Source organism: Propithecus coquereli, unplaced genomic scaffold, assembly GCF_000956105.1.
Source record: "Propithecus coquereli isolate 6110/MARCELLA unplaced genomic scaffold, Pcoq_1.0 Scaffold14, whole genome shotgun sequence".
Lineage (NCBI taxonomy): Eukaryota > Metazoa > Chordata > Mammalia > Primates > Indriidae > Propithecus > Propithecus coquereli.
The window spans coordinates 6,724,289-6,751,911 of record NW_012138302.1 but is presented as its reverse complement, the minus strand read 5'-3'; the positions used below and the strand labels follow the sequence as shown (position 1 = coordinate 6,751,911).

The following is a 27,623-nucleotide window of genomic DNA, read 5'->3' as shown; positions in this document are numbered from 1 at the left end:
AGTGATTATAAAAAAAGGAACCGACCATAGGTTTTGGAGTATGATTAGCAGTAGCAGTAATCACAGAAAGCCATTAAAGTATGTTGCAGGCAACATTTTAATTAGCTAAGTCCTTTAGTCTACAGTGATGTACATTTTTCGATCAGGTCCTTGTCATGTTCTTTTAACACTTGTGGTTATTCATTTACTAATTGATCTATAATTTGCAAGGAGGTTTGTGGATCATTAGTGCAAATTAGCAAGTTGCTGCTATATATACATGACTTACATAATTACCTTTTCGCTTTTGCTTTTCACATCATTAGATTTTGGATTATCCTGGAAATTGTACCCTAAACCTATAGACTTTGATATACTAAATTATTCAACTCTGGGATCATCCAGAAATGTTTTGCAATCTGAGTTCTTGCTATGTACCATACATTCAATTCTATGGGGTTTCCTACTTGGCATTATCCCCTCCACGTGCGCCCACAGTTTAAGTACAGGAGGAGAGCTATATTAACACAATGAATGAATTGCTGTCTTTGGCAGTGCAGGGATCCAAGGAGATTAATGGTCTTGCCTGCAGCTCTTGTCGTACCTTCCCCTACTATTGAAAATTAAATGTCATGTATAACAACTCACTCTCCATTACTTAATTACATGTGGAAAATGTGTACTGTGTAAAAACTCCTGGGGCTAAAGGAAGCCAAATGAAACTGCAAAGCTTAGAAAGATTTAGTGCTAGCTGTCAAGCCCTACTGAGTAAAAGTGGACTCACCATGGGATCCACCTTACTGTATTGGTTGAACATATGTCTTGTTTTTGTAATTAAAAATATAGCGTGGCCCGTTACCCTCTGCTCATAACTCTGAAAGATGATATCGACTTGAGATTAATGTGAATGTCAGAGTCATCTAGAGGAGGTGTCCATCTGAAGAAGAAACCTGGATGTTGTAAAAATCCTTATTGTGTTCTCGATTCATTAGATCTAATTTTGATAAATAAAAAGGAAAAAAGATTGTGTGCACAAACATGAGTTTTGCTTTCATAAAGAAACATCCATTCATTTTTCAACAGTTGTTTACTGAGCGCCAAATTGTGTTGGTGCTGTGGAGTCAGCGATGGAAAGAACATAATCTCTGCCCTAAAAAATGAGACAGAGAATGAACAATAGTCTAGTATCTTATCCAATGGTGAAAGTATTGTGATGCTGTAGGAACATATAAGAGATGCACCGAATCTAGTTGTTGGGGCTTAGGGGAAGGTGTCACAGAGAAAGATGCTTAGGCTAAGACTTGAAGGGTAGTAAACAAAGTCATAGTAGTATAGAAACCCAAAGATTCCAGAATTGGATGTTATGCCCTATCAATATACCTGGACATTTGCTTCGAGGAGAAAAAGCAGTCCTTCTTTAGGAAAGTGCCATTGGATGAGTACAGCTGTGCATGTCAGCTGTTTTGAATTTTGAAAGGAAGCATCTTTCTGACTTTCATGGACCTTTAAAGAGTGCAGTGCCCTTTTTCGAGTGTGCAATAAAATGTCATCCACGGTGCATATGACAAGAAGTTTTGAGGAAGATGCCTGTCATTAGCACTGAACTCTATTAGAAGTTGCAGGGAGGACAAAGTAAGACACTGGCAATTTCAAGGCTCTTCTGTTTCTCTGTTTCATGGGACCATATGGTAGACCAATATAAGTCACTCATAATGCCACGAAATGCTAACCCTTGCTTAATTTCCTTCACTGCCAAGATGTGGCCAGTGGGTGTTCATGTGTCCTAAGCCTGATACCTTAGATTTAGGATTGGAAGCAAGTCATGTGAGTTTTAATGGTGTTTATTCATAGAGCCACAGTGCCCTAATCAGACATTTCTGCAATGACATCATTCTGCTTCCTATTTCCTTGTCCTCTGGAATCCCTAACTGTTCCAAGTCTGGTCCTGTAACCTGTCCGTTTTGTGAGATCCCAGCATCCCTCCAATAAATACCCTTTTGCTTAAGTTGTCCTGAATTCATCTTATAGCTTGCTGCCAAAGTATCCTAATAAATGGATCCTAATAACAGTAGAGCTATCGATTTTATCAAATCATGAACAACCACAATGAGACATTTGGTTCCCTCTGTGCATTTTCTTGTCACATGTAGGCTTTTAACCTTGATTCTGAGAAATTTTTGTCCCTCAAACTACTCTATCAGAACATTTGACCTCTGAAGAAGTCTCTACTGAGGATCTCCTGTATGATTCGTTTCCATCACCAAACCAGTCTCTGGCTCCTGAAATGAGATCACCATGAGTACTCAAGAGGAATCAGGCAGGATTTGTCCTGGGTTATCCTTGAAGGGGAGAGAGTCACATTTCCCAGCACATGGCATTATGGCAAAGGCTGGATATCTGAACCACGTTTGGGATTTGCCAGCCAGGAATAAGAGGGGAAGGGCTGGAGTATCTCCTGTACTATCTTTAGAAAGAATTTCTATGAAAAACTTGCTAGGCTAAGTCATCTATCCAGTTGTAAACTCCCCACATCTACCCTCCTGCCCACCTGCACTGCCAAATATTTTATGAGCTACCTCACAACTGGCAACAATTATTTAGAACTTGCCTGCGGCCACCTTTGTAAACTATAGGTCTGGATACAGCAGCCCTCATTAGTGATTGACATTGTTTGGAATGCCAAGTAAATAGAGTTCATAATCCTGCTGCCATTGGACTTTTATTTCCAATTCAATATATTCAACTATTTAGTCTCTTCTTCCAGTTGTGTATTGAAAACTATTCAATCTGTTCATACAGTTAGGAATATCTTCTGGAATCTTTTCAGATACGAACTTTGTTCCCATTGAGATATAATGATTTGCTTTGTTTTTATGTTACTTCTGGTTCATTTACATGGAGCTTTCCTGGCTGAATGTTAATTCAATGTCATATTCCAATTAATACAGCAGGTGTAGAGTTAATTTTTTTCTGTCCTCAAGTGTATTACATCACTACATTTAATACAATCAGAAAATAATATCCAGGCCTCTTTAGTTGTGTTCATGTGTTCCTCATTTATTCAACATTTGTGTATTGTATATATACACACATGTGTGCATCTAAATGATGTGTTAGGCACTGGGTTGTAGTTGTAATCATTTCAGAACAAGTTGCAAAAAAATTAAATCAGCCTGCTCAGCAGTCCAGGTGGAATTCAGGCACATAACTTCTGCTTTTGATATAATGCTATTTTGTTGGCATAAAATGGGATCCTATGAAGTTGGTAAAAGGATGTTTCCAAGAGGCAGACCAGAAACTCTGAATACAATAATGATTTTAAGTGATATTTTAAATAATTCAAACATATTCCTATCACACTTTTACTTTTTTCCTTAGTAGTAATTTTTTTTTTTTTTTGAGGCAGAGTCACTGTGTTGCCCTGGCTAGAGTGCCGTGGCGTCATCCTCGCTCACAGCAACCTCAAACTCCTGGGCTCAAGCGATCCTCCTGCCTCAGCCTCCCGAGTAGCTGGGACTACAGGCATGAGCCACCATGCCTGGCTAATGTTTTTTTTCTATATATTTTTAGTTGTCCGATTAATTTCTTTCTATTTTTAGTAGAGACGGGGTCTCGCTCTTGCTCAGGCTGGTTTCAAACTCCTGAGCTCAAACAATCCGCCCACCTTGGCCTCCCAGAGTGCTAGGATTACAGGCGTGAGCCACCGCGCCCGGCCTAGTAGTAATTTTTTAAATTGCGATGAAATATACATATCACAAAATTTACTATCTTAACCTTTTAAGTGTACAGTTCACTGGCATTAAGTCATTCACATCATTGTGTAACCATCACCACCATCCATCTCCAGAACTTTTTCATCTTCCCAAATTGAAACTCTGTATACATTAAATGCTAACTCCCCATTCCCCCTCCCTCTAATCCCTGGCAACCACCATTCTACTGTCTGTGTCTGAATTTGACTACACTAGGTAGCTCATATAAGTGGAGTTGTGCCGTATTTGTCCGTCTGTGACTGGTATATTTCACTTGGCCTATGTTTTCAAGGTTTATCCATGTTGTACCATGTCTCAGAATTTCCTTGCTTTTTAAGGATGAGTAACGTTTCTTTTTTATGTATATGCCACATTTTGTTTTTCCACACATCCATGGATGAATACTTGAGTTGCTTCTGCCTTTTGCCTCTTGTGAATAATGCTACTGTGAACAGGGGTATACAAATAGCTCTTCAAAACCCTGCTTTTCAACTCTTAGATATATAACCACAAGTGGAATTGCTGAGTCATATGGTTATTCCACTTTTAATTTTCTGAGGAACCACCATGCCTTTTTCCTTAGTAGCAGCACCATTTTACATTCCCACCAACTTCTTCACAAGCTTGCCAATACTTATTTTCTGTTTGTTTTTTTTTTAATAAAAGCCATCCTAATGAGTGTGAGGTGGTATCTCTTTGTGATTTTGATTTGCATTTCTCTGATGGACTAGTGATATTGAGCATCTGTGCATGTGCTTATTGACTATTTGTGTATCTTCTTTGTAGAAATGCCTATTTAAGTCCTTTGCCCATTTTTTAATCAGGTTATGTGTTTTGCTGTTGTTGTTGAGTTGTAGGAGTCTTTATGTATTCCGGTTATTAACTCCTTATCAGATACATGATATGCAAATATTTTTCTCCCATTCCATAGGTTGTCTTTTCATTCTGTTGATTGTGTCCTTTGATATACCAAAGTTAAAATTTCGATATAGTACAATTTATCTGTTTTTATTGTTGTTGCCTGTGCTTTTGGTGTCATATGCAAGAAATTATTATCAAATCCAATGTCAAAAAACTTTTTCCATATGTTTTCATCTAAGAGTTTTATGATTTTAGTCTTATGTTTAGGTCTTTGATCCATTTTGAGTTAATTTTTACATATGGTATAAAGGAAGGATCTGATTTCATTATTTTTTTTAAGAGATGAGATCTTGCTATGTTGCCCAGGCTGGAGTGCAGTGGCTATTCACAGGCATGATCATAGCACATGCAGCCTCAAACCGATGGACTCGAGCTGCCCTCCTGCCTCAGCCTCCTAAGAGCTGGGACTTCAGGCCCGTGCCACCACACCCAGTCTGACTTCACTTTTTACATGTAGATATACAGTTTTCCCAAAGCCATTTGTTGAAAAGATCATCCTTTCCCCCATTTAATGGTCTGCATCCTTGCTAAAAATTATTTAACCATATATACAAGGGTTTATTTCTGGGCTTTCTGTCCTATGCCATTGGGTCAATATGTCTGTCTTTATGCTAGTACCTCACAGTTTTGATTACTGTATTTTTGTAGTAAGTTTTCACATTGGGAAGGATGAGACCTCCAACTTCGTTCTTCTTTTTCAAGGTTATTTTGGCTATTTGGGGTCCCTTGAGATTCTCTGAATTTTGGAATAGAACACACTTTTGCTTTTAGAAGATATTTGCTTCTTGGAGATATCACAGACCCTGATAAAGTTATACCATTTTGCAAACATACACATACCGCCCATTACATTAGATGTCTTCTTTTATTTTTCCTCATTTAGAAATTATTGTCATGGGTTCATTATGCTTCCCCGAAGCGTAAATATGTTCTCTTCATAACCCACTAATCTTTCTTTTTTTTTTTTTTTTGAGACAGAGTCTCACTCTGTTGCCTGGGCTAGAGTGCCATGGCGTCAGCCTAGCTCACAGCAACCTCAAACTCCTGGGCTCAAGCGATCCTTCTGCCTCAGCCTCCCGAGTAGCTGGGACTACAGACATGTGCCACCATGCCTGGCTAATTTTTTCTATATGTTTTTAGTTGTCCGACTAATTTCTTTCTATTTTTAGTAGAGACGGGGTCTTGCTCTTGCTCAGGCTGGTCTCAAACTCCTGACCTCAAGTGATCCTCCCACCTCGGCCTCCCAGAGTGCTAGGATTACAGGCGTGAGCCACCATGCCCGGCCCCACTAATCTTTCTTTTGACCATAATTTATAGTGTTCTTTTAGAGTTTATCTTTGAGAGAATATCCCATATTTATTCTAAGGAATTAGTCAAGGGTTGTTGGATTAATGCTTCCAATAACATGTTAATGAAATCCCTTATTACAGGTTGAGCTACGGTTACAACTTTGATGGATAAAGAATAAACATATAGTGTTGTGTCAACAAATCCCTGTGCATGACATATGCGTGCTTCCCAGAATGCAGTGAAGTATTCTTAGAAGAATGGAATGAAGTTGCTGAGACAAGCCTTCTAAGTAGTTATTATAGAAATTCAAAGGAGAGAGTGATTACTGTTGGACAATGAGTACAGCAAGAGCTTGTCAATGCTAGCTGGGTAACTTACATAGGAAAGAGCGGAGTCCCAACTGCGTGAACAAATTTAATTCAAGTATTTATTGAGCACCCACTGTATGGCATATGCTATATAAGGCCCTATAGTTAAGTAAGAAGTTCTCCAAGAACTTCTAGGACATGCAAATTGGTAACTATATATCAGGCAAAACAAGTACCTGTAGAGGGAACTCTTTAATGTTGGGTTATTCAGATTCCATTTTCAGGCTTGGTTCTGGGGAGTGGTTTTCACAGTTAAGAGGGGAGTGATTTGGATGGATTCAGATGCAGAGAAAGCAAAACAAGGATACCAGTAGAGACACTGTTGTCATAGTCCAGGCAATGTGAAAAGGGCATGAATTCAGATAGGGACCATGGGATTAGAAGAAGAGAAAAGAGGCTGGGCATGGTGGCTCACACCTGTAATCCTAGCACTCTGGGAGGCTGAGGTGGGAGGATCACTTGAGGTCAGGAGTTCAAGACCAGCCTAATCAAGAGTGAGACCCTGTCTCTACTAAAAATAGAAAAAATTAGCTGGGCATGGTGGTGCACACCTGTAGTCCCAGCTACTGGGGAGGCTGAGGCAGGAGGATCGCTTCAGCCCAGGAGTTTGAGGTTGCTGTGATCTATGCTGACACCATGGCACTCTAGCCGGGGCAACAAAGTATGACTCTGGAAAAAAAAAAAAGAAATAGAAGAAATGAAAAGAATAAAGGCTTTAGAATGAAACCATTCAGTGGTTTTTTGAATTTTTTGGTTGATGGCTGAATGAATTATTGGTAACTGAGGACTTAGCCCTTGGAATTTTAAGCATCTGAGACACAATATCATAAAACCATAAAACACTAAATATTAACTTTTATTATTATACTTTGATTCTTTGACATTTACATTATCTCATAACAGTTGTGTTAGAAGTTATTTTCTCTATTATATAGGTTAAGAAACCAAGATTTTGAAAGTTGTTTTTAAAACAACTTCTATCTTATCAATGATACAATCCGTATCTTTGCCTAGATTGCTTTCCAGGATAGTGTAATTGACTTACACTACATGTAATCATGGATTTATTTTTTAATTGAGGTATAGTTTACACTAGGTGCAGTAGATTTTAAATGCTCAGTTTGTTGAGCTTTAATAATTGTATACACCTGTGTAACCTCCACCCAAAACAAAAATATATGAATAGAATATTCATTCACTCCGGAAAGTTTGCTGAGTCCCTATCCAGTCAATCCCTATATCACCCAGAGCCAACTGCTTCCTCATTTCTGTCCCTGTAAGTTAGTTTTGACTGTTCTTGAACTTAATGTAAATAGAATCAAATAGTATTTACTCTTTTGTGTCTGGTTTCTTTCATTAACATAATGTTTTTGAGATTTATCCATGCTGTTTATCAAAAGTTTGTTCCTTTAATTACTGGGTAATATTCCACTCTATGAATTTACAAAACTTTGTTGATCCCATTCTCCTGTAGGTGAACATTTGCATTTTTTCCAGTGTTTAACTATTATGAACATGGCTTTTTAAAAAAAAATTATTGTAGAACATACTTGCGTAGAGCACGTTTGACTCAGTACAGACTCAGTTATGCTTCAGTAACAAACAGCCCCAAAACTCAGTGGCTTAAAACAAAGGTTTTTATTTCTTTCTCATGTTACCTGCCCTTCATGGCTCAGCAAGAGGGCCTCCCTGTTCTCCCAGGTAGCAGAGTTTCCATCTCAGTGTGTATTTCCATGATCACCAACACAGAAAAAAGAAATAGAGTTAATCAAGTATTGGCCCAACTTTAAAGGGAAAGAAAAGTACAGGGCTTGTGAAGAGCCCTAATAAATATTATAGAATATACTGAGGGAATTATACTCTACTATATTATTCACTACTCTACCTGCCCCATCACACAAAATGAATATTTTAAAGTATTTTATAGTCCTTATATCTATATAAGGCATGGGTAACATAGATATGACACCCAGAACTTAAATATGAAATATAGAGAGACTGCAGTTGGTAGAGTGAACAAACCTGCGTGTTTCTTTACCCTAAGGAAATTTATGAAATATCTCTAAGAGTAAATTGTGACCTAGTAGAACTTTTCCCCAAGGTGAGTCTGGGAATGTTAACTTGGGTATATGAGAGAAGGAGACATTTGTGACTCTCGGTTAGGCTATTACAATGGGAAACACTGTAGGACAGTAGTTAAAAGAGTAGGTTTTGAAACCAGACTGCTGATTTTGAATCTCAGCTCTGCTATTTATTAGCTTTGTGATTTATAAGCTTTGTGACTTTGATCAGATTGCTTAACCTCTGTGTAAAATAAAAAGAAAATGAAGAAAATAATTTTAACTACCACGTTGAGTTGTTATGAAGGTTAAATGAGTTAATGTGTGAAAAGCACTTTGAATGGTGGTATATGGTAAGCATTTAAATACTATGTTTCTGGTGATCATGTTTTCCAAATCAGAAATGTGTGTAGCGGGTGTGGTGGCACATGCCTGTAGTCCCAGCTACTCACGAGGCTGAGGCAGGTGGATCACTCGAGCCCAGGAGTTCAAGGCTGCGGTGAGCTATGATCATGCCACTGCATTCCAGCCTGGGTGACAGAATAAGACCCTGTCTCTAATTTAAAAAAAAAAGACAATTTTTAAAACCTGGTGTATATTAGTTTTCTCTTGCTGTGTAAAAAATTACCACAAATTTAATGGCTTAAAACAATACCCATTCATTAGCTCACAGTTCTGTAGATTGGAAGGCTGGCACAGTGTGGCTGAGTTCTTTTATGAATGCTTTGGGGAAAAATCCACTTCTGGGCTTATTGTTGTTGAAGTTTCTCTTTCCTTGTTGGTTCTCAAATGAGGGCTGCCCTCAGCTCCTAGGAACACCCCTCCAAACCCCATTCTTTGCCAGGCATCCCCCTCCACCCTGAAGCCACAATGATGCTTCTAATCTCAGACTCCCTGTCTCTGGCCTCTAGGTATTCCACAAAGAATTACATCAGTTTAGAATTCATGTAAGTCAACCTACTAATTTAAGAGATCAGGACAGTAAGGTTCTGAGAAGTTAAATCTCCCAATTTAAACAGATCATCTGATGATTAGGTCAGGCCCAACCTGATAATCTCCCTTTATCTTAAAGTCAGCTGTGCAGTATAATATAGCCTAATCATGGAAGTGGAATTCATCATATTCACAGTGCATAAATCAGGGGCATGAGTCTTGGGAGCCTTCTTAGCATCCTGCCTAACACAAGTTTTGTGCATTTTACCAATATGAGTGTATTTTTATAACAAATCATAATTGAAATCAGGATCTAAAATGTGTTCGCCATAATATATATATGTTTTACAAACAAGAAACTAAATTGGAGGTATTCTTAGCATCCTGTGGAGAAAAACTAAAACAACTCAATAGTAAAAGAACAAATAATCCCATTAAAAAATGAGTAAAGGACCTGAATAGACATTTCTCAAAAGAAGACTTGCAAATGGCCAGCAGATATATGAAAAAATGCTCAACATCACTGATCATCAGGGAAAGGCAAATCAACACCACAAGGAGATATCATCTTACCCAGTCAGAATGGCTATTATTAAAAAGACAAAAAAATAACAGATATTCACAAGATGTAAGAGAAAAGGGAACTCTCATACACTGTTGGTAGGAATGTGAGTTACCACAGCCACTACAGAAAACAGTATGGAGCTTTGCGCAGTGGCAGTATTGTAGCCAATGAGGTTTATCCAAGGTGCGATTATTGCTAATTGAAAACTTTTGCCGATACCCCGCCATGATGACTTGCAGTATAGTCAGCACTGGCAATTTTTGATGATCCCTATGGGGACTGAATAATAAAAAAAAAAAAAAAAAGAAAACAATATGGAGATTTCTCAAAAAACTAAAAATAGAACAAACATTCAATCCAGGAATCCCACTTCTGGGTATATATCCAAGGAAAATGAAATCAATATGTCAAAGGGACACATATACTCCTGTGTTTATTGCAGCACTCACTATTCACAACAGCCAAGATATGGAATGAACCTTAGTGTCCATCAGTGGATGAATAGATAAAGAAAATGTGGTGTATATATACAATGGAATACTATTTGGCCATAAAAAAAAGAATGAAATCATGTCATTTTCAGGAACATGAATGGAACTAGAGGTCATTATGTTAAGTAAAACAAGCCAGACACAGGAAGATGAATATTTCATGTTCTCACTCGTGTGGGAACAAAAAAATTTGATCACATGGAGTTGGAGAGTGATGCCAGAGATACCAGGGGCTGGGAAGGGTGTTTAGGGGTGGGGAGGATGAAGAGAGGTTGGTTGATAGGTACAAACATACAGTTAGATAGAAGGAATAATGTTTGATAGCAGAGTAGGGTGACTATAGTTAACAACAATATATTATTAGATATTTCAAAATAGCCAGAAGAGAGGACTTGAAATGTATCCAAGGCATAGAAATGATCAATACTTGGATGACTGATATCCTAAATACCTTGACTTGATCATTACACATTCTACACATTTAACAAAATTTCCCATGTACCCCATAAATATGTACAGATATAACATATCAAAAAAAAAAAAAAAAGAATGTAAGCTGGTTCTGGTGGCTCACACCTCTAATCCCAGCGCTTTGGGAGGCCGAGGTGGGAGGATTACTTGAGCTCGGGAGTTCAAGACCAGCCTGAGCAAGACAGCAAGAAATAGAAAAATTATCTGGGTGTGGTGGTGCGTGCCTATAGTCCCTGCTACTTGGAGCCTGAGGTGGGAGGATCGCTTGAGCCCAGGAGTTTGAGGTTGCTGTGAGCTATGGTCTCACTGCTGTACTCCAGCCTGGGTGACAGAGCAAGAGAGAGCCTGTCTCCAAAACGAACAAAAAAAAAGGAATGTAGAAATGTCTGATGGACTCTTTAGAAAAGAGCCATACAGCTAAGACTCAGAAGAGAAGGAACACGGCGACTCTAGAGATGTTAGCAGAAGGGAGTTCGAGTCCCCTATTTAGCCTTCAACATTTCCATTGGTTGTGTCTTGACAGTACACTCCTTATCTTTATGTGTCTGTTCTAGATTTCGAGTCCCTGGGAGAGAGAATTTGACTGGCCCACACTGAAGTGGGTGTCTGCCCTCTACACACAGTCAAGTTGAGGCAGAGCTATTAGTTACCTAGTGTAGGTGTTACGGCCCATCCATGGAATCCCTGTGAGCTGGGCCACCCCAAGAAATGTCCCTTACACGTGGTAAATACTGAGAGCTGCTTGGCTACAGGAAGGACACTGTCATTAACTGGTTGAAGGCGCTCGGAAAGCACAGGGCACAGTTTGATAGTTCTGCTTGCTTTTTCCTGCCTTATTAAGATCACTTTCATTCAACAGACATTTATAGTACACCTGCTCTGTGCCAGGTACCCTGCTTCAAGCTGGGGATATGAAGAAATAAGGTCCCTTCCCTGTGCTTGGAGATGGAGAGAGACCAGCACAAATGATTTCATTAATAACTGAGCATGACATGTACAGCAAAAAGGACATACACACACAGGATCCTGTGCCCTGGAAAAAGGTTCTCACTGTTATCCGTGGTAGGACTCCATTATCTCTCTCCCAACAGCTCTCAAAGAAATTATAAAAGCACCAATGGAAGGCCGGGCGCGGTGGCTCACGCCTATAATCCTAGCACTCTGGGAGGCCGAGGCGGGCGGATTGTTTGAGCTCAGGAGTTCGAGACCAGCCTGGGCAAGAGCGAGACCCCGTCTCTACCAAAAATAGAAAGAAATTAATTGGACAGTTAAAAATATATAGAAAAAATTAGCCGGGCATGGTGGCACATGCCTGTAGTCCCAACTACTTGAGAGGCTGAGGCAGTAGGATTGCTTGAGCCCAGGAGTTTGAGGTTGCTGTGAGCTAGGTTGACGCCACGGCACTCACTCTAGCCAGGGCAACAAAGTGAGACTCTGTCTCAAAAAAAAAAAAAACCACCAATGAACAATAACAATTTCTGATTGTGTCCAGTATGGGGCACTGGAGCCTGAGAAGCTTATTGTTAATTAGCCAGGCGTGGTGACGAGTGCCTGTAGTCCTAGCTACTCAGGAGGATTGCTTGAGCCCAGGAGATGGAGGTCAGCCTGGGCAACAGAGTAAGACCCCATCTCTAAAAAAAGAAAACAAAATCTGTGTTAATTATATGGAAAGGAAAGGTTAATTATTAATATAAAGCAAACAGATTTCAGAGGATATAGGGATCAAAGCTCCCCAGATGTCATCCAGGCTAACTGCTTGTTTGAAGTGTAAATGCCTTCTCTCCTTTGATTTTCCCTCTTTCTACTTTTGGTTTTAAAATTGCTGCTATGTCAGCTCTCCAAGACTTGATGCTGAGGTGTGTGAAAGTCACTATTAAGTAGATTATAAAGGATTATGAACTGTAACTTCTTGCAGCAACTTTCTTCTTTTCATTGAGAGTAATTATAGGTTTTCTATTATGTGGGGTTCAAAAAATTTAATATGGACTTTAAAGGCTATTTAAATCATACTAATGTGGGGAAATCATTAAATTGTGAAGGGATAACTTGACTGAATTGAGCTAACTTGGTCTAGTTAATCATGGTCTCTCAATAAGAATTTACATGCAGCCGTATTTTTAATGCTGGTACCCTGTGAAAGAGATATGAAGAGCCATCTACTTGATTACTGCCAAATACACTCTGCCCTATGAGTTCCAAATCTGGAGCAGACGTGTCCTATTGGCTTTCCGCCCTAAGCTGAACTGAGCTCTGTTGTGTTATTCGATGGGAGAAACTGAATGGGAAAGGGAATTACCACTGGGGAAATGCTGTTACTTACCCAGGGTGACCGATTACTTTTTCTATGTGTGAGCAAACTACTGAGGGATAGATTGTGCTCCCTGAAAAACAATAGCTATCTCTTAACATAATAGTGCATGCTCAAGCCACCTGTAATGCTGCAGAAAGAATAGATATATTCTTCATGTTCTACGTCACTTTATAGTTTTAGTTTCCTCCAATTTGCTTTGGTTTAGCTTGGACTAAATATGTGAATTTGGAAGACATCCATATATAGATAGTCTTTGAGTTTAATGGAATAATTCACTCAGTTGAGGTTACTGAATTCACCCTAGAGAAGGATGGGTGAGGCATAAATTGAATAAAGAGAGGCATTTCAAGTGAAAGCAGTGATATGACTAAAGCACCAAAGCAGGAATGACATGGACCAATGGACTTGTTATCCAATTGGTGAGAAATAGAATATACAATGGGGTTGAATTTTGAGAGCCCTCCCAAGTCAACAGTGCCTCTTCTGTATACACGGGTCACGTGGAGGGAGATCTGTGAACACTTAGACCTTTGCATATCAGCAAGAATAATTTTTGTGAGCTTCCTCGGTTTATATTGTGAAGCATAAAGTCACGCTTCACATCAATCTTGAGATAATTGTGTTGGCCATGCATCAAGAATGAATAGTAAAGGATAGTCATTATCTCCCACAGACCACTGCCTACCATCTGCTAGCAATGTGGTAGAAATAGGCCCGAATAGTCAGAACCAGTGTTGTAGGAGTTGTGTGACTGCCACCCTGGGGATGAGGTGTCAACTCCCACCTATTCTACTCCGTTGGGATGAGGAGGAGGAGAATGCGCCTTAGCCACAAAGCACTGTCTGTCTGGAGCTCTGCTCTCCCCATCCATCACCACTCCTCGACCCACATTGCAGGGCCTGTGGCAGACACCCTGTCAGCCTTCATTTGGCAAAACAAAGTTAGAAGCCAAGTGAAGAGGCTGGGAACCTTTCCAGTTCAAAGAACAAAACACTCTAGACATTAATGGGGCCTAGAGGTTAGGTTTGCACACGCCCATTTGAAAAATTTATGCTCCACAGTGCTGAAAACGTTGATGCATTTCCAGAATTATCCTCTGCAGTACCTGACTTACTAAGTGGGATTTGACTAACTCCTAGCATCGTCATTCTTTGTCACTAATAATTATATCTTAGCGTCCCTGAGTAATACATCTCTTTTTGTGCCTAATAGCTTTGCACGCTTGGAAGGTGTGTGCGTGCACGTGTATGTATTTAATTCTATGACACTATGTGTGCATTTTCAACCGAGAACTAAGTAGGTATTTATCATTTGAGCCAACAATGTAGCATTTACTGTGTACTCATTCTGCCTATTTTACCATTTTGCAGAAACGAAGATGCAGTCAATCAGATGGCTGTTACGCCATTCCCGTTGCCATCGAGTTCTCCGTCTTCTGTTGAGGTAAGGATGTCCCTAATTAGCTCTTAGTGAATTAGATGGATTTGTCATGATCTTTTTTCCCAAATCTGCCATTTTTGATTTTCGGTATTCAGTATTCTTAAACTCCTAGAATTTATTGAGGGAATTTCCCTGACTAAAACAGGAAGTATTTGAGGTACGATTATAAAGTAATGTAAAGCAATGTTAAGCAAATATACTAGAACTTAACCACATGAGCATTATGTTCCTCAAAGTTGCTTAAGGTTTCCTTTAGATATATAATTTTGTCCTAATTGGGCATTTCAGAATTTACTAGGAAATTCTTTTTTTATGTCTGAATTGTACCCTTTTCTTTATGGTTTCAAAATACTTTAATAGCTCTTCTCACATGTGTCTTTAAATAATTACTTTCATCTATTAATGGAGAAATTACTAGTACAAGAAGATTGCTTAATAGCTGCTTCAGAGTAGATAGATATAAAGCTGTGTATTCTTTCTTCCCTGAAAAGGTTAAAAAAAAAAAAAAAAAAAAAAGCTGTGTCATCTGTTTGCCTCCCCAGCCAAGGGAATATTCCTTCCCTTCACAGTTTTTATTTATTGAATTATCTTTTAATTCCAAAAAGAAATACGTACTTATTGTTGCTAATTAAACAATGTGGAGTTATTAGAAGAAAACTTAACTTTTATTTCCCTGCCTCCCCAGGAAGTTGATGTTTACTATTTAGTATCTTTCTATACTCTTTTCTTTATTTTTACAACAAAAATAAATAGCTATTTATAGTGTCCCTTTTAATAAAACTTTGATTATACAATGCATATTCTTTTTATTCACTCAGCCAGTGTTCAGTGAGTACATATTTTATGTCAGGCGCTATTTTGGGTATTAGAGATATAGGTGTGAATAAAACAGGTAAGGCTCCCCGCCATGGTTCACATTACATTCTAATGAGGAGAGAAAGATAAACAAATTAACCAAGAAATAAATAAACCAAGAGAATTAGCATATTGTGGTCAGCGCCTTGCAGAGAATTAAAATAGGGAATGTGACCACTTTGGTCATAGGGAAGGCCTTTGGACACGGTGAAATTTAAACAAGATCAAAATGATGAGGAAGAGCCAGATGTTCCAGGCCGGATGCGGTGGCTCACGCCTGTAATCCTAGCACTCCGGGAGGCCGAGGCGGGCGGATTGTTTGAGCTCAGGAGTTTGAGACTAGCCTGAGCAAGAGCGAGACCCCGTCTCTACTAAAAATAGAAAGAAATTAATCGGACAACTAAAAATATATAGAAAAAATTAGCCGGGCATGGTGGCGCATGCCTGTAGTCCCAGCTACTCAGGAGGCTGAGGCAGAAGGATTGCTTGAGCCCAGGAGTTTGAGGTTGCTGTGAGCTAGGATGACGCCACGGCACTCTAGCCTGGGCAAAAAGAGTGAAACTCTGTCTCAAAAAAAAAAAAAAAAGAGCCAGACGTTCCAAACTAAGGTGGAGGAGCTTTCCCTGCAGAGGGGACAGAAATAGCTCTCAAGTGAGAGTCTGAGGACTGAGGCTGGAAGCACAGTAGAAGCCGGGACAGTGGTGGAATTTTGAGACAGGGAGAGAGAGGCTCTGTAAGTCAGAGTAACAAGTTTGGATTTTATTCTGTGTGCATTGGAAGCCACTAGAAGCTTTTAAACAGGGAAATGAGGTACACTGATATACAGTTTTAAATGATCCATCTGGCTGTTTAGGAGAATAAAAATAATTTTTTTTTCTTCGCGCCTCACAGGTTCTTAGTTGGAACAGACCCCTGTAACAAAAGAGAGATTAACAAGGCAAAAACGAACAGTAGTTTATTAACATGTGTATTTCATATATACATGGGAGATGCCCAGAGCATGAGTAGTTCTCAAAGAGATGGCTTTAAATCCCAGTTTATGTGGCATCCACAACAAAAAACAGTAAATTTTTTGAGAAGTGACAAGATAAAGGGAAAGGACTTTGTCTCTGGGCCGGGGGCAACTTGGGGGAAGGCAAATAAGTGGCAGATGAAGGCGAGTTAGTAAAGCTCATTAATGTATAATAGATTCCCCTGGTACCATCTCCAGAGGATAAGGCTCCACAGTTGTCCACAGTGGTTAACCTGTGTTCTCCCTGGTGGTGATGGTAAGAACACCTTTTGTCTTTTTAAATCTGTGTCCTGCTTTTAGGCAAATAAAGGAGGGGCAGAGAGCTTCCTGTATCTGCTTCTTCCTAACCGCCTGCAGCTCAACAATCCTTCCCTTTTGGGGGTGGCATGTTCTGGTCTCCCGCAGCTGCTGGGTATAGAGACTAGATTTTGGGAAGGTGACAGTAATACACTAGAAACCCAGGTGAGACCTGAATGTGGCTTAGAGGAGGTGTTGATACTGGAGGCAAAGAAAAGTGAGCAGATTCTTGATGTTTTGGAGGTTGAGTCAAACTTGATTGATTAAATGTGGGAGCTGAGGGGAAATAGATTTTGGACTTGAGCAACTGGGTGGATAGTGGTGCCATTTACTGCAGTCTGTTGAAGAATAGCTGCTCCTCCACAGGGAGGTATAAATTAAGAGGTTTGTTTCAGATAGGTGAAGTTTGAGATGCCTGTTATACACCCTTCTGGAATATAGTCTATACATTTAAAAGAAAAAAAATGCTTTTTTGCTTAATATGATGGCATGTTTTAATATGTCCCATCATAATTTATTTTTTCCAGTTGACAGATATTCAGATGATCTCCAGTATCTTGCCAGTAAAAGAGCACCAAGATAAACATCCATGTGTGTGTATATGGCTGCACATGTGTATCAATCACTAGATGTTAGTGCTTTTTTTTTTTTAAAACAGAATTTTGCTCTGTTGCCCAGGCTAGAATACAGTGGCATTATCATACCTCACTGCAACCTCAAACTCCTGGGCTCAAGCAATCCTCCTGTCTCGGCTTCCTGAGTTGCTGGGACTACAGGCACGTGCCACCATGCCTGGCTAATTATTTTATTTTTATGTAGAGACAGGGTCTCACTATGTTGCTCAGGCTGGTCTTGACCTCCTGGCTCAAGTGAGCCTCCAGCCTCAGCCCTCTAAAGTGCTAGGATTACAGGTGTGAGCCACTGCGCCCAGCTTGTGTGCTTTTATTTTTATAGCATAGATACCCTCGATGTATAATTGCTGATTCAAAAGCTATACATGTTCAAAATTTTAATCTATATTGACCACTTACTGTCGAAAAAGATTGTAGTGATAGGTAGCGGCTCCCTACCAACAGCCGTTTCACCACAGCCTCACCAGCACTGGGTTTTTTCATTCTGCATTCCGGCATAGGCAGTTAGTTTAGCGTGGTGGTGGAGAGGATGGGCTCCAGAGCCAGACTACCTCAGTTCAAATCTTAGCGCAGCCACACATCAGACTTGTGATCTTGGGTAGTTGCAATAATTTCTTCCACCCTCACTTTACTTTTCTGCAGCAAGATCATAATAATTTCTACCTTACAGGGTTATTAAGATAAAATAAGATATATATATATATATAGAGAGAGAGAGAGAGAGAAAGATTTTATATATATATATCTTGTGCCTGGCACATGATTGCTACAAAATAAATATTAGTACTTAATTGCTAATTATTCTCTTATATTTATAGAATGTAATATAAATCTTTGGGGGGCAATATTTTGGAGGTTTTTTTTTTAGTATTGATGGCTATAAACGTTTACATCAAAATATCATCCCATAGGGACTGAATTTGTCTTTTATTGCACGTATTGCATTTCTCAGTGCAAAAGAAAACTACCCTTGTAATGACTGAGAAAAGTAAGATGTTTTTAAAAAGCTTCTGTGAGATCCAGTCTTTGTGTCTTAGAGTAGATCAATACATACTGTTGATGTCAGTATTTAATTTTGAGAGGACCATTTCTGGGTTTTCCATTCTGTTTCATTTGTATTCTTTCAGTCAGAAATGACTTCTGGTATCTGCAACGTGTCTTCCTTAATCTATACCCAGCCAATTAGTTTCTGTTGTCTTCTTCCTCGAAGGGCAGCATTTAAAAGGAAGAATGGCTTAATACTGTGTCTACTTTGTCAAGCACAATCTTAGATGCTTTTGATATGTTGTCCCCTATCCCACTTACATCCAAACTGAAAGAGAGTGTTAATTCCACTTTACCAAAGGAGAGACTGGTGCCTAGAGAGGCTAAATGAGCATACCTGTATGCCCAGATGCAGGTATGTGATTCGGCACCAGCTTCCTTGTCCGCACCTGGGCATGCTATCACCAGCCCTTCATAGACTTTCCATAAAGAGTAAAGGAAGCGATGTAGATGAAGCATTTAGTACTGCTTATAGCACAAAGTAAGTACTCAGTAAATGCAAACTATTTTATTCAAATATTTAGGTATATTTAACTCAGTATTTAAATATACTATATGATTGACCCTTCAACGTGGATCTGAACTGCACTGGTCCACTTTTTCAATCGAAGGCGGATCGAAAATACAGTGTTCTCGGGATGTGAAACCCATGTATACGAAGGCCAACTTTTTATATACCAGATTCCTCAGGGCTGACTGTGAAACTCAAGACTGCACAGATTTTGGTATACTCAGCGAGTCCTGGAACCAATCCCCAAAGTGTACCAAGGAATGGCTGTACACTATTAGTTATTTTCTCCATTTTCTCAGTTGTGATAACAAAGAAATGGTTCTAATCAGTCACCTGTAAAAAATAAATTTTATTTATGCCTTACCCTAGCAGAAATCAGTTATAAGCCAGAAAATAACTTGGTGTCATTTAAAAATAACTTTATTGTATTCTGAAAATATAGATGACTGATTTTATTTTTAAATACAGCAGGCTAGTAATATATGTAAAGTATAAATAATGCCAGTGTTAGGTTTCAAGTACTTATTATAATATCTGAATCAGATTTGTGTGCCATTATTTATATTTCATTTTCAAGTATAATTAAATCACATTAGCCATTTAAATTTATAAATAATAACTCCTTTTCTCTAAAAAGATATGCCATGTAATATTTCTATTGCACCAGCACAATTTGAATTATATTCTAAAGAGGGCTTTTTAGTTCCTTTCTGGACTGTTGTCACTAGTAACTGCTACCAAAGATGCGTGATGCCTCTCCCGTGGGTGGCATATGAAGAGTATAGGTATGCTCTGGTCGCCTGGCCACTTTCTCATCCCTGCTTATTTGCGTGTAGAGGTCCCTCTCACTGGGCCCTTTTTCCCCTTAGATGTTTCTCAAGCGTAACTCATATCCGTCATATGACTGAAAGAGATAGCTCACTTAAATCATAACCAGATAGATGAAATACAGCTATATCATTATTAAGTTGGAGCTGATAATAATGATTCAGCATAGTTAGATAGCATGTTTGCTGTGTACTAATGGTATCTCATATCCATTCCTTTATTCGGCAAATATTTACTGAGCTCTTACTATGTGTCAGCCACCATTCTAGACAGCAGCGGTATAGCAGAGAACAAAATTGCTTCGTGCAGTTGTGCACTAGTGGAGTGAACAAGAGTGCTAATAGAACACTGAACGAGAACTCTGACATTGTGGGTTCTGGTTTTGGCTCTAACAATGGCCTGTGGGCACATGACCTTGGTAAAGGCAGTTAACCTCTCAAAGGCAGTCTTTTCCTGTAAAGCCAGGTTAATAGCCTCCCTTACCTCTGTCAGTGGGTGGTTGTGAGGATCAAGTACTAAAGTATTTTATCCATACAGCTATATATATTTATAAGAGATTATGCTGCAGTTCTTGATAATTGTGGTACTACTGGTGCAGTTGTATGGCACAGCGATTACGAACATAAGCTTAGAATTCAGACAAATCCAAGTCCCAATTTTTATTCCACCATTTACTAGCAAAGTAAACTTGAGCCAGTTAAGCTCTATAAGCTCCAGTTTCCTCATATTTAAAATGGTTTTGAGTGATCTAAAGTGTCTATTTGAGAAAAAGAAAAAAGAATGAAAATGTTGATATTTTTGCTAAATGAATAAAATAGCTTTGGTAATAATTCTATGGATTTGTTGGAAGAATTAAATAATGTTTATAAAATGCATAGCCCTATTGCTGGCGCATGGTACGAACTCATTTTAGCTGTGATTATGCTTATATTATCATAGCCCTCTGCCAGAACTCCCAGCCTCCAGCGTCTTCCATTTTCAATAGTTATATACAAAACAGGATTTCTTTCCTTTTTTAAATTAATTAATTAAATTGACAAATAAAAATTACAGGCTGGGCATGGTGGCTCATGTGTGTAATCCCAACACTTTGGGAGGCTGAGGCAGGAGGACCACTCCAGGTCAGGAGTTCGAGACCAGCCTGAGCAACATAGTGAGACCCTGTTTCAAAAAACAAACAAACAAACAAAATACACAAAAAAACAGCTTTTTAAAAAAAATTAGCTGGGCATGGTGGTGCACACCTGTAGTCCTAGCTACTCGGGAGGCTGAGGCAGTTGGATTGCTTAACCACAGAAGTTCAAGGCTTCAGTGAGTTATGATCAGGCCACTGCACTCCAGCCTCAGCAACAGAGTGAGGCTGTCTCTCAAAAAAAAATTGTATACATTTGTCATATACAACATGATGTTTTGAAATGTGTATGTATTGTGGAATGGCCAAATCGAACTAATTAACATATGTATCACCTCATATACTTACCTTTTTTTTTAATGAGAGTACTTAAAATCTCAAACATTTTTTAGAATACAATACATTGTTATTAAAACTATAGTCAACATGTTGAATAATAGATCTCTTGAACTCATTCCTCGTATTCTAACTGAAATTTTGTATCCTTTGACCAACATTACTCCTACCCCAACCCCTCCTACCCCAACCCCTGGTAATTACCACTGTAGTCTCTGCTTCTATGAGTTCAACTTTTTTAGATTCCATATTTAGATGAGATCACATGTATTTGACTCTCTGTGCCTGGCTTATTTCACTTAACATAAGGACCTTCAGGTTCATCCATGTCACAAATGACAGGATTCCTTCTTTTTTAAAGCTGAATATATACACATTCCATTGTGTATACCACATTTTCTTTATTCATTCATTTGTTGATGGACATTTAGGTAGATTCCATATTTTGGCTATTGTGAGTAATGCTGCAATGAATATGAGAGTACAAATATCTCTTTGATATAGTGACTTCATTTCTTTTGGATAGATACCCAGTAGTGGGATTACTGAATCATATAGTAGTTCTATTTTAATTCCTTGAGTACCTCCACACTGCTTTCCATTTTATTACCATCAAAAGTGTACAAGAATTCCTTTTTCTCCACATTCTCACCAACACTTATTAATTTTCATATTTTTCATAGAGCCATTCTAACAGGTGTGAGGTGGCATCTCATTGTGGTTTTAATTTGCATTGTGGTTAGTGATGTGCATTTTTTCATATACCTGTGGGCCTATATGTCTTCTTTTGAGAAATGTCCATTCAGGTCCTTGCCCATTTTTTAATTGGGTTATTTGCTTCCTTGCTGTTGAGTTATTTGAGTTCCTTATATATTTTGAATATTAACACCTTATCAGATGTATGGTTTATAAATATTTTCTCCTATAGGTTGTCAGGATTTCTTTTCTTACAATATTTACTGTATTTATCGTCTTGCTCAAAACTCCTTAATACCTCCCTCTTGCCTATCAGACCAAGTCTTCATTTCAAGGTCAGAATTAAGATTTTGTATTCACCTCCACAATTACGTGATGTTCTCCTCTCATTAATGCATTATAAAGCACTGAATACTTCACTTGTATCTTGGTCTCCTAACTATTATGTCCTTGCTCCTATTGTTTCTTCCACTTGGTTTGCCTTTCCACTTTATTAATTCACAAATGACAATTCCTTGAAGGATTGCTTTTTGGAAGGTTCCTCCAAGCTTCCGGTGACTCGAAATGAATGAAATAATGTATAGAGAGTAATGAGCTCAGTGCCTGGAACGTAAGTGTTCAAATGGGTGATACTATTATTATGATCAACTTCGTCCCACAGTGTTCCCTTCAGTAATCTTCATTCCCTAGTTTTGTAGTTATGTAATACTCATGATTCATTTAAAAATTATCCTCTGTCATTTTTGTGGTATCACCTGGGCCTTATGGAAAAAGAGGGAACCATTTCTAAATGAGTTTTCTCAGCTACGACTCTATATTCTTATATTTCTCTATATGTTCTTATATTTCCTTCATTATCTCAATTTATTTATTTTTGAGACAGTCACTCAGTCGCCCCAGGCTGGAGTGCAATGGTATCATTATAGCTCACTTCAACCTCAAATCCCTGGGCTCCAGCCATCCTCCTGCCTCAGACTTCTGAGTAGCTGGTACTATAGACACACACCACTGTGCCCAGCTAATTTTTCTATTTTTGGTAGAAATGGGGTCTTGCTCTTGCTCAGGCTGGTCTGAAACTCCTGATCTCAAGTGATCCTCCTGCTTCAGCCTCCCAGAGTGCTGGGATTATAGGCGCGAGCTACCACGCCCAGCCATTATCTCAATGTTTTAAGAATGAGGACTGTATGTAGCACACTAAATTGTATGCTTCTGTAGGACTGGGCTTATTGTCTTCTTGATCACAGAATCCCCAGTGCCTAATACGTAATCCTTGCTTAATAAATATTTGTTGACTAAATGAATGGCAGGAACCATATTTTGGTTCCTTTTTTACTATAGCCTTGATATTTCATTTCAATGTTCAGTAATTATTAATACTTATTGAGTCAGTTCATTCTGTTTGCTGCTATTTACCAAATATCTACTTTATATATAAAGATTAATCACACATAGTCTTCACCCTTAAAGAACTTATAGTCTTATAGGAAAAATAAGATGTACATTTATTTTACTAAAATATAGGGTGTCCTGGGAGATAAAATAAAGCTGCAGGAACAGTTCAGAAAAGACAAGTAGTATTTTCTGGTAGGGGAACAGCTATTTCAGTTGGATAGATTGGATTTTTAAATATGTGTATGATTGGAATGTGGAAATAGCACAAACAAAAACACAGAAGTAAAACAGTTGATGTAGAATGGGGAGACAAACATAAGGGGATGTGAAAGGAAGTGATAGAAGATGAAATTCAGAAAATAAATTGAATTCAAAAGAGAGAGAAGCTTGAATTTAAATCTCAGAAGGTTTGAATTTCATTCTTTGGGCACTGGAGCTGTTGAACGCATTTTGAATAATGAAATGGTCTGATAAGGCTCTACTTCAGGTAGATTAGTCTAACAGCAATGGTAAAGATGTCTTGAAGAGGGAAACCCAATTTAGCCACTGCTGTGGTCCTGTAAGAGGTACTGAGGGCTCAAGTATACTTGAGTTGCAAGATATTTATTCCATTCCTTGATAAAGCAGCCTGAATCTTTTAGAATGTCTTTATATAAGGAAGAACCTTCATTTTTCCCTTTTTCTCAGAAGTCATGCTTTTTTGAATACTAAGTGAGGTAGAACAGTCCTCAAAGATGGGAGAGTTTTATTACACAGGGAATTCCATTAACATAATTTCTGTTTTAATGTTAATTGTGCACTGCCTTTCTGGAATTCTGAGTAGCCTAGTAAATATGCTCATGTTTAGGGGTAGAAGAAAGAAATTCACTTTGTCACATCTGGTAAACATGGCTTTGCAGAAAGAAATATCTGTGAATTTAGGCTAGCAATGAGACTAATAAATCACTTTGTGGTGTTTTTGAAAACAGCACTGGATTTAAGAAATATGGAGATGACAAAATCTAAATCAACATAAGTTTTCTTTTCTAAAAAAAAACTTTCAATTAGGGAAGTATAGTTGCTGTTTTTTTAAATTTACTTTGCTTAGTAACATTTTAAATCAATTAAAAGGAAAACAGTCGTATATATCAATGTGCTCTTCTGTCATGTTAAATGAGGAAACAGGGTAGGGAGCAACACTATTGAATGTTTATCTGATCAGAAACATTTTTTTCAATCTACAATAACATCTTTAATGAATTTAATTTTTATTGAGAGTCTACTCTCAAAGAAAACATCATTCGTGCTATCAAGGTTTTCACTGTTCAGTTGGGGGAAAACTACAGACAAATAGTGGATATAAAAAAATAAAGTTTAAAAATAAAATAATAACCATCATCACTTTAGAAGATTTGAGAGGAGCCCAGGGGAGGGAGTTTGGAACTGCGTGAAGATTGGACTGCATGTCTTACCAGTCTCTTGGTGAAGGCTGTGTTAAATGTACAGTGTGAGCCTTGCCTTCTCCATTCGTTCGCCTATGAAACATAATTCACTGTGGAATCTACTGACTGTTGTCTTCATGGGGAAACGTGGTTGTCCTTGAGCAGGCATGGCTGAGCAGGCAGCTTTGGACAGGTGGTTTGATGATCAGCCAGTGAGGACAGGGACATCCAGCCACCTGGATTAACTGACTCATCTTGGGTGTCAGTGGGCCACCATCCATCAGCCAGATGGTCTTCAAATCACTGTGATACGCTCATGCCTAAGAAATCATGCTGCTGACCTATTTTCCCTTCTCCATCGTTTTTCTCAGCTCCTAGTGAGTGGGGTATTTAGAAGGCCTTAACTCATAAGCCGTTCTGTTCTCAGAACAGAATCCACATTGTTTTGTTCTGTGCCTCATTTCAGCATGAACACTCTGTTATACACTTTAGCTTTCCTGAAAAGTAAATACTTTCTTGCTAACCTCTCTTAATTCCAACTTCCTTTTTGCCTGACTCTCCTCTCTATCTGGATTTGGACCTCAAATCATCCTATATGGAATCTCAAACTAAAAACAGAAGAAAAGATTTGGAAGGGGAGCATAGTACAGTTAAAAAGAGCATGGACTTTGAAGAGAGACAGACCTAGGATAAATGAATTAGACAAAGTAAATGAACGAGGCACAGATGTTGGATTCAAGGATCTTTCATTCTCATCAGGGAGATCAGATCTGTATATACATAATTAGGATACAAAAGAGATGATGGTAAGTGACAGAAGAGGTTCAGGATGTGAGGAGAATTTAGAGGAAGGAGAGATACCTCCCAGCTAAGAAGAAGGAAGGGTTTTATGGAATAAATGGCATTGAGACCTGACTTTGTACAATAAATTCTGCTTCACTCGAGCCTCTAGTTTCTAAGTGTGGGATGTGGGTATAGATGTAGAGGGTATTTTTTGTTTTTGTTCACGTCTTAAAAGATGCATACACTATTTGTTTTGCCCATGTTTTCTTAAATTTTCCAAGTTGAAGCATCCATTAAACAGCTGTTTTCTTCCCTACTTTAGTATTCATTTTATAAAGACCGAGAAACTCTCATCTTCAATATGCACACTGCTGAGAAATGTAAACATAAAGATTTCTCTAATTTATTTAAGGAAGACTTTCTTTTCCTCGAGGAGACATGTACATAATTATCTGAATTATCCCGACCACTATCCTGGTGCAGATCTCCTCTCATCTACGGACCAGAGGTGCTGGCCATTTGCAGGTTTGCTAGAGGAGTGACCTCTTGGTTTGTTCTACAATCTAACATGCTGCAGTTACAAGCACTGTCTGTTTCAAAGCTCCAGTTGGATACCATAGCCTCACCAGGCCCTCTTCAGGGACCTCCACAACTTGCAGAACCAGACATACTAAGTAATTTGGATATTAAAACTTTTCCATAGATTAAGTACTGATTTTTGAAAGGGTAATTCATTTGTTAAGAATTTTTTTGTCTTTAAAACTTACCCACTGTCTAAAATGCTAAAAATTTGTTTTCAAAATTTATTCCTTAACTTGGGCATGTTTATTTTGTATGGTAATTTTGATTACCTAAAATTCACTGAGAAGACTGTTAGAGTGGGGAACCGGTGACGTGGGATGAGAAAGAATTCTCGACACAAAGATTAGAATAGTTTTAAAGAAAGAAAGTTTATTTTACTTCCCAAAGGTGGGAAGGGCATGGCACAAAAGAAAGAAAGGAAAAGTGCCAGCAGGGAGGATAAGGTGTTTGGGGGGGGGTTATTAGTGGGTAAAGGGGGGAAAAAGTTATTGCTGCAAGCTGACAGCTGTGAAATGGCCACAGCTATTTTTCCTTTTTTTTTTTCCCCCCTCTGTGAGACTGACTTATCAGAGTCCTTGGAATGTGGTCTGGCAGGAACTGGTGTCCATACTCCTTCTATCTTCCCAGTTTTTTTCAAGTGCTGTGAAAAACAAACTTTCAGAAAAAAACGATTTAGGCCACAGGTGGTTAATCTTACATGGGGCTGTTGTGTAAGATTTCTCTTAAAGGGGCAATTATGTGTTGTGAGTTTTTTCCTCTTTTTGTCTCTGTTAAATAGTTTATTAGCGAAGGCATCCTATCAAAGATGATGTCCTATCTAAAGAAATTTTCTGGTTATGAAATGTGAATCACATTTTTTAAAATCCGTGGCCTAATGACAATAATTTTTAAAAAGATTGTTAGTTCTGTCTTCTATAAGATTACTTATCAACATTCAGTACTGAAAAGGAAGAATGAGAGAGAAACGATAGCATCATTTATTTAGGGCCTAGTATATAGGCCCTAAATTGAAGGCCTTTGGAGACAGAAAGTCTTCCTTAAATAAATTAAAGAAATCTTTACGTTTACATTTCTCAGCGATGTGCATATGGAAGATGAGAGTTTCTTGGTCTTTATAAAATGAATACTAAAATAGGGAAGAAAACAGCTGTTTATGGGATGCTTCAACTTGGGCCTATGTGCTAGGCCCTAAATGTACCAAGAACATGGCCCATGGTGTCACTCTCATTGAGCTTTGAATCCTTGATCTGCCTCTCTTACTAGCTAGGAATTCTTTAGCAAGTTATTTAAAATGTATCGTTTTTCTCATCCATGAATTGTGATCACAGTGGTACATATCCTTTTAGAGTTGGTAGGAAGATTACATGAGACAGTACAGGAATAAAGAACCTGCGCCAACAAAAAGCTAGAAATAAAATTAACTACACTTGGTGTTATGCACATAGATATTTTACATGTTAACTCATTAATCTTCAAAGTAACCTGATAGAGTAGTATTTTTAATCTGGTATTTTTATCTGT

The 27,623-nt window shown here is 38.5% G+C and overlaps 1 protein-coding gene across 1 annotated transcript in view; it reads left to right on the top strand.

The window, feature by feature from the left end:
• INADL (InaD-like (Drosophila)) overlaps positions 1 to 27,623 on the top strand; it is a 339,614-nt gene that overhangs the window by 226,877 nt on the left and 85,114 nt on the right. The window contains exon 25 of the mRNA XM_012639332.1: positions 14,512 to 14,584. Coding sequence (XP_012494786.1) covers positions 14,512 to 14,584 — 73 coding nt within the window. The remainder of the gene's footprint in view (positions 1 to 14,511; positions 14,585 to 27,623) is intronic.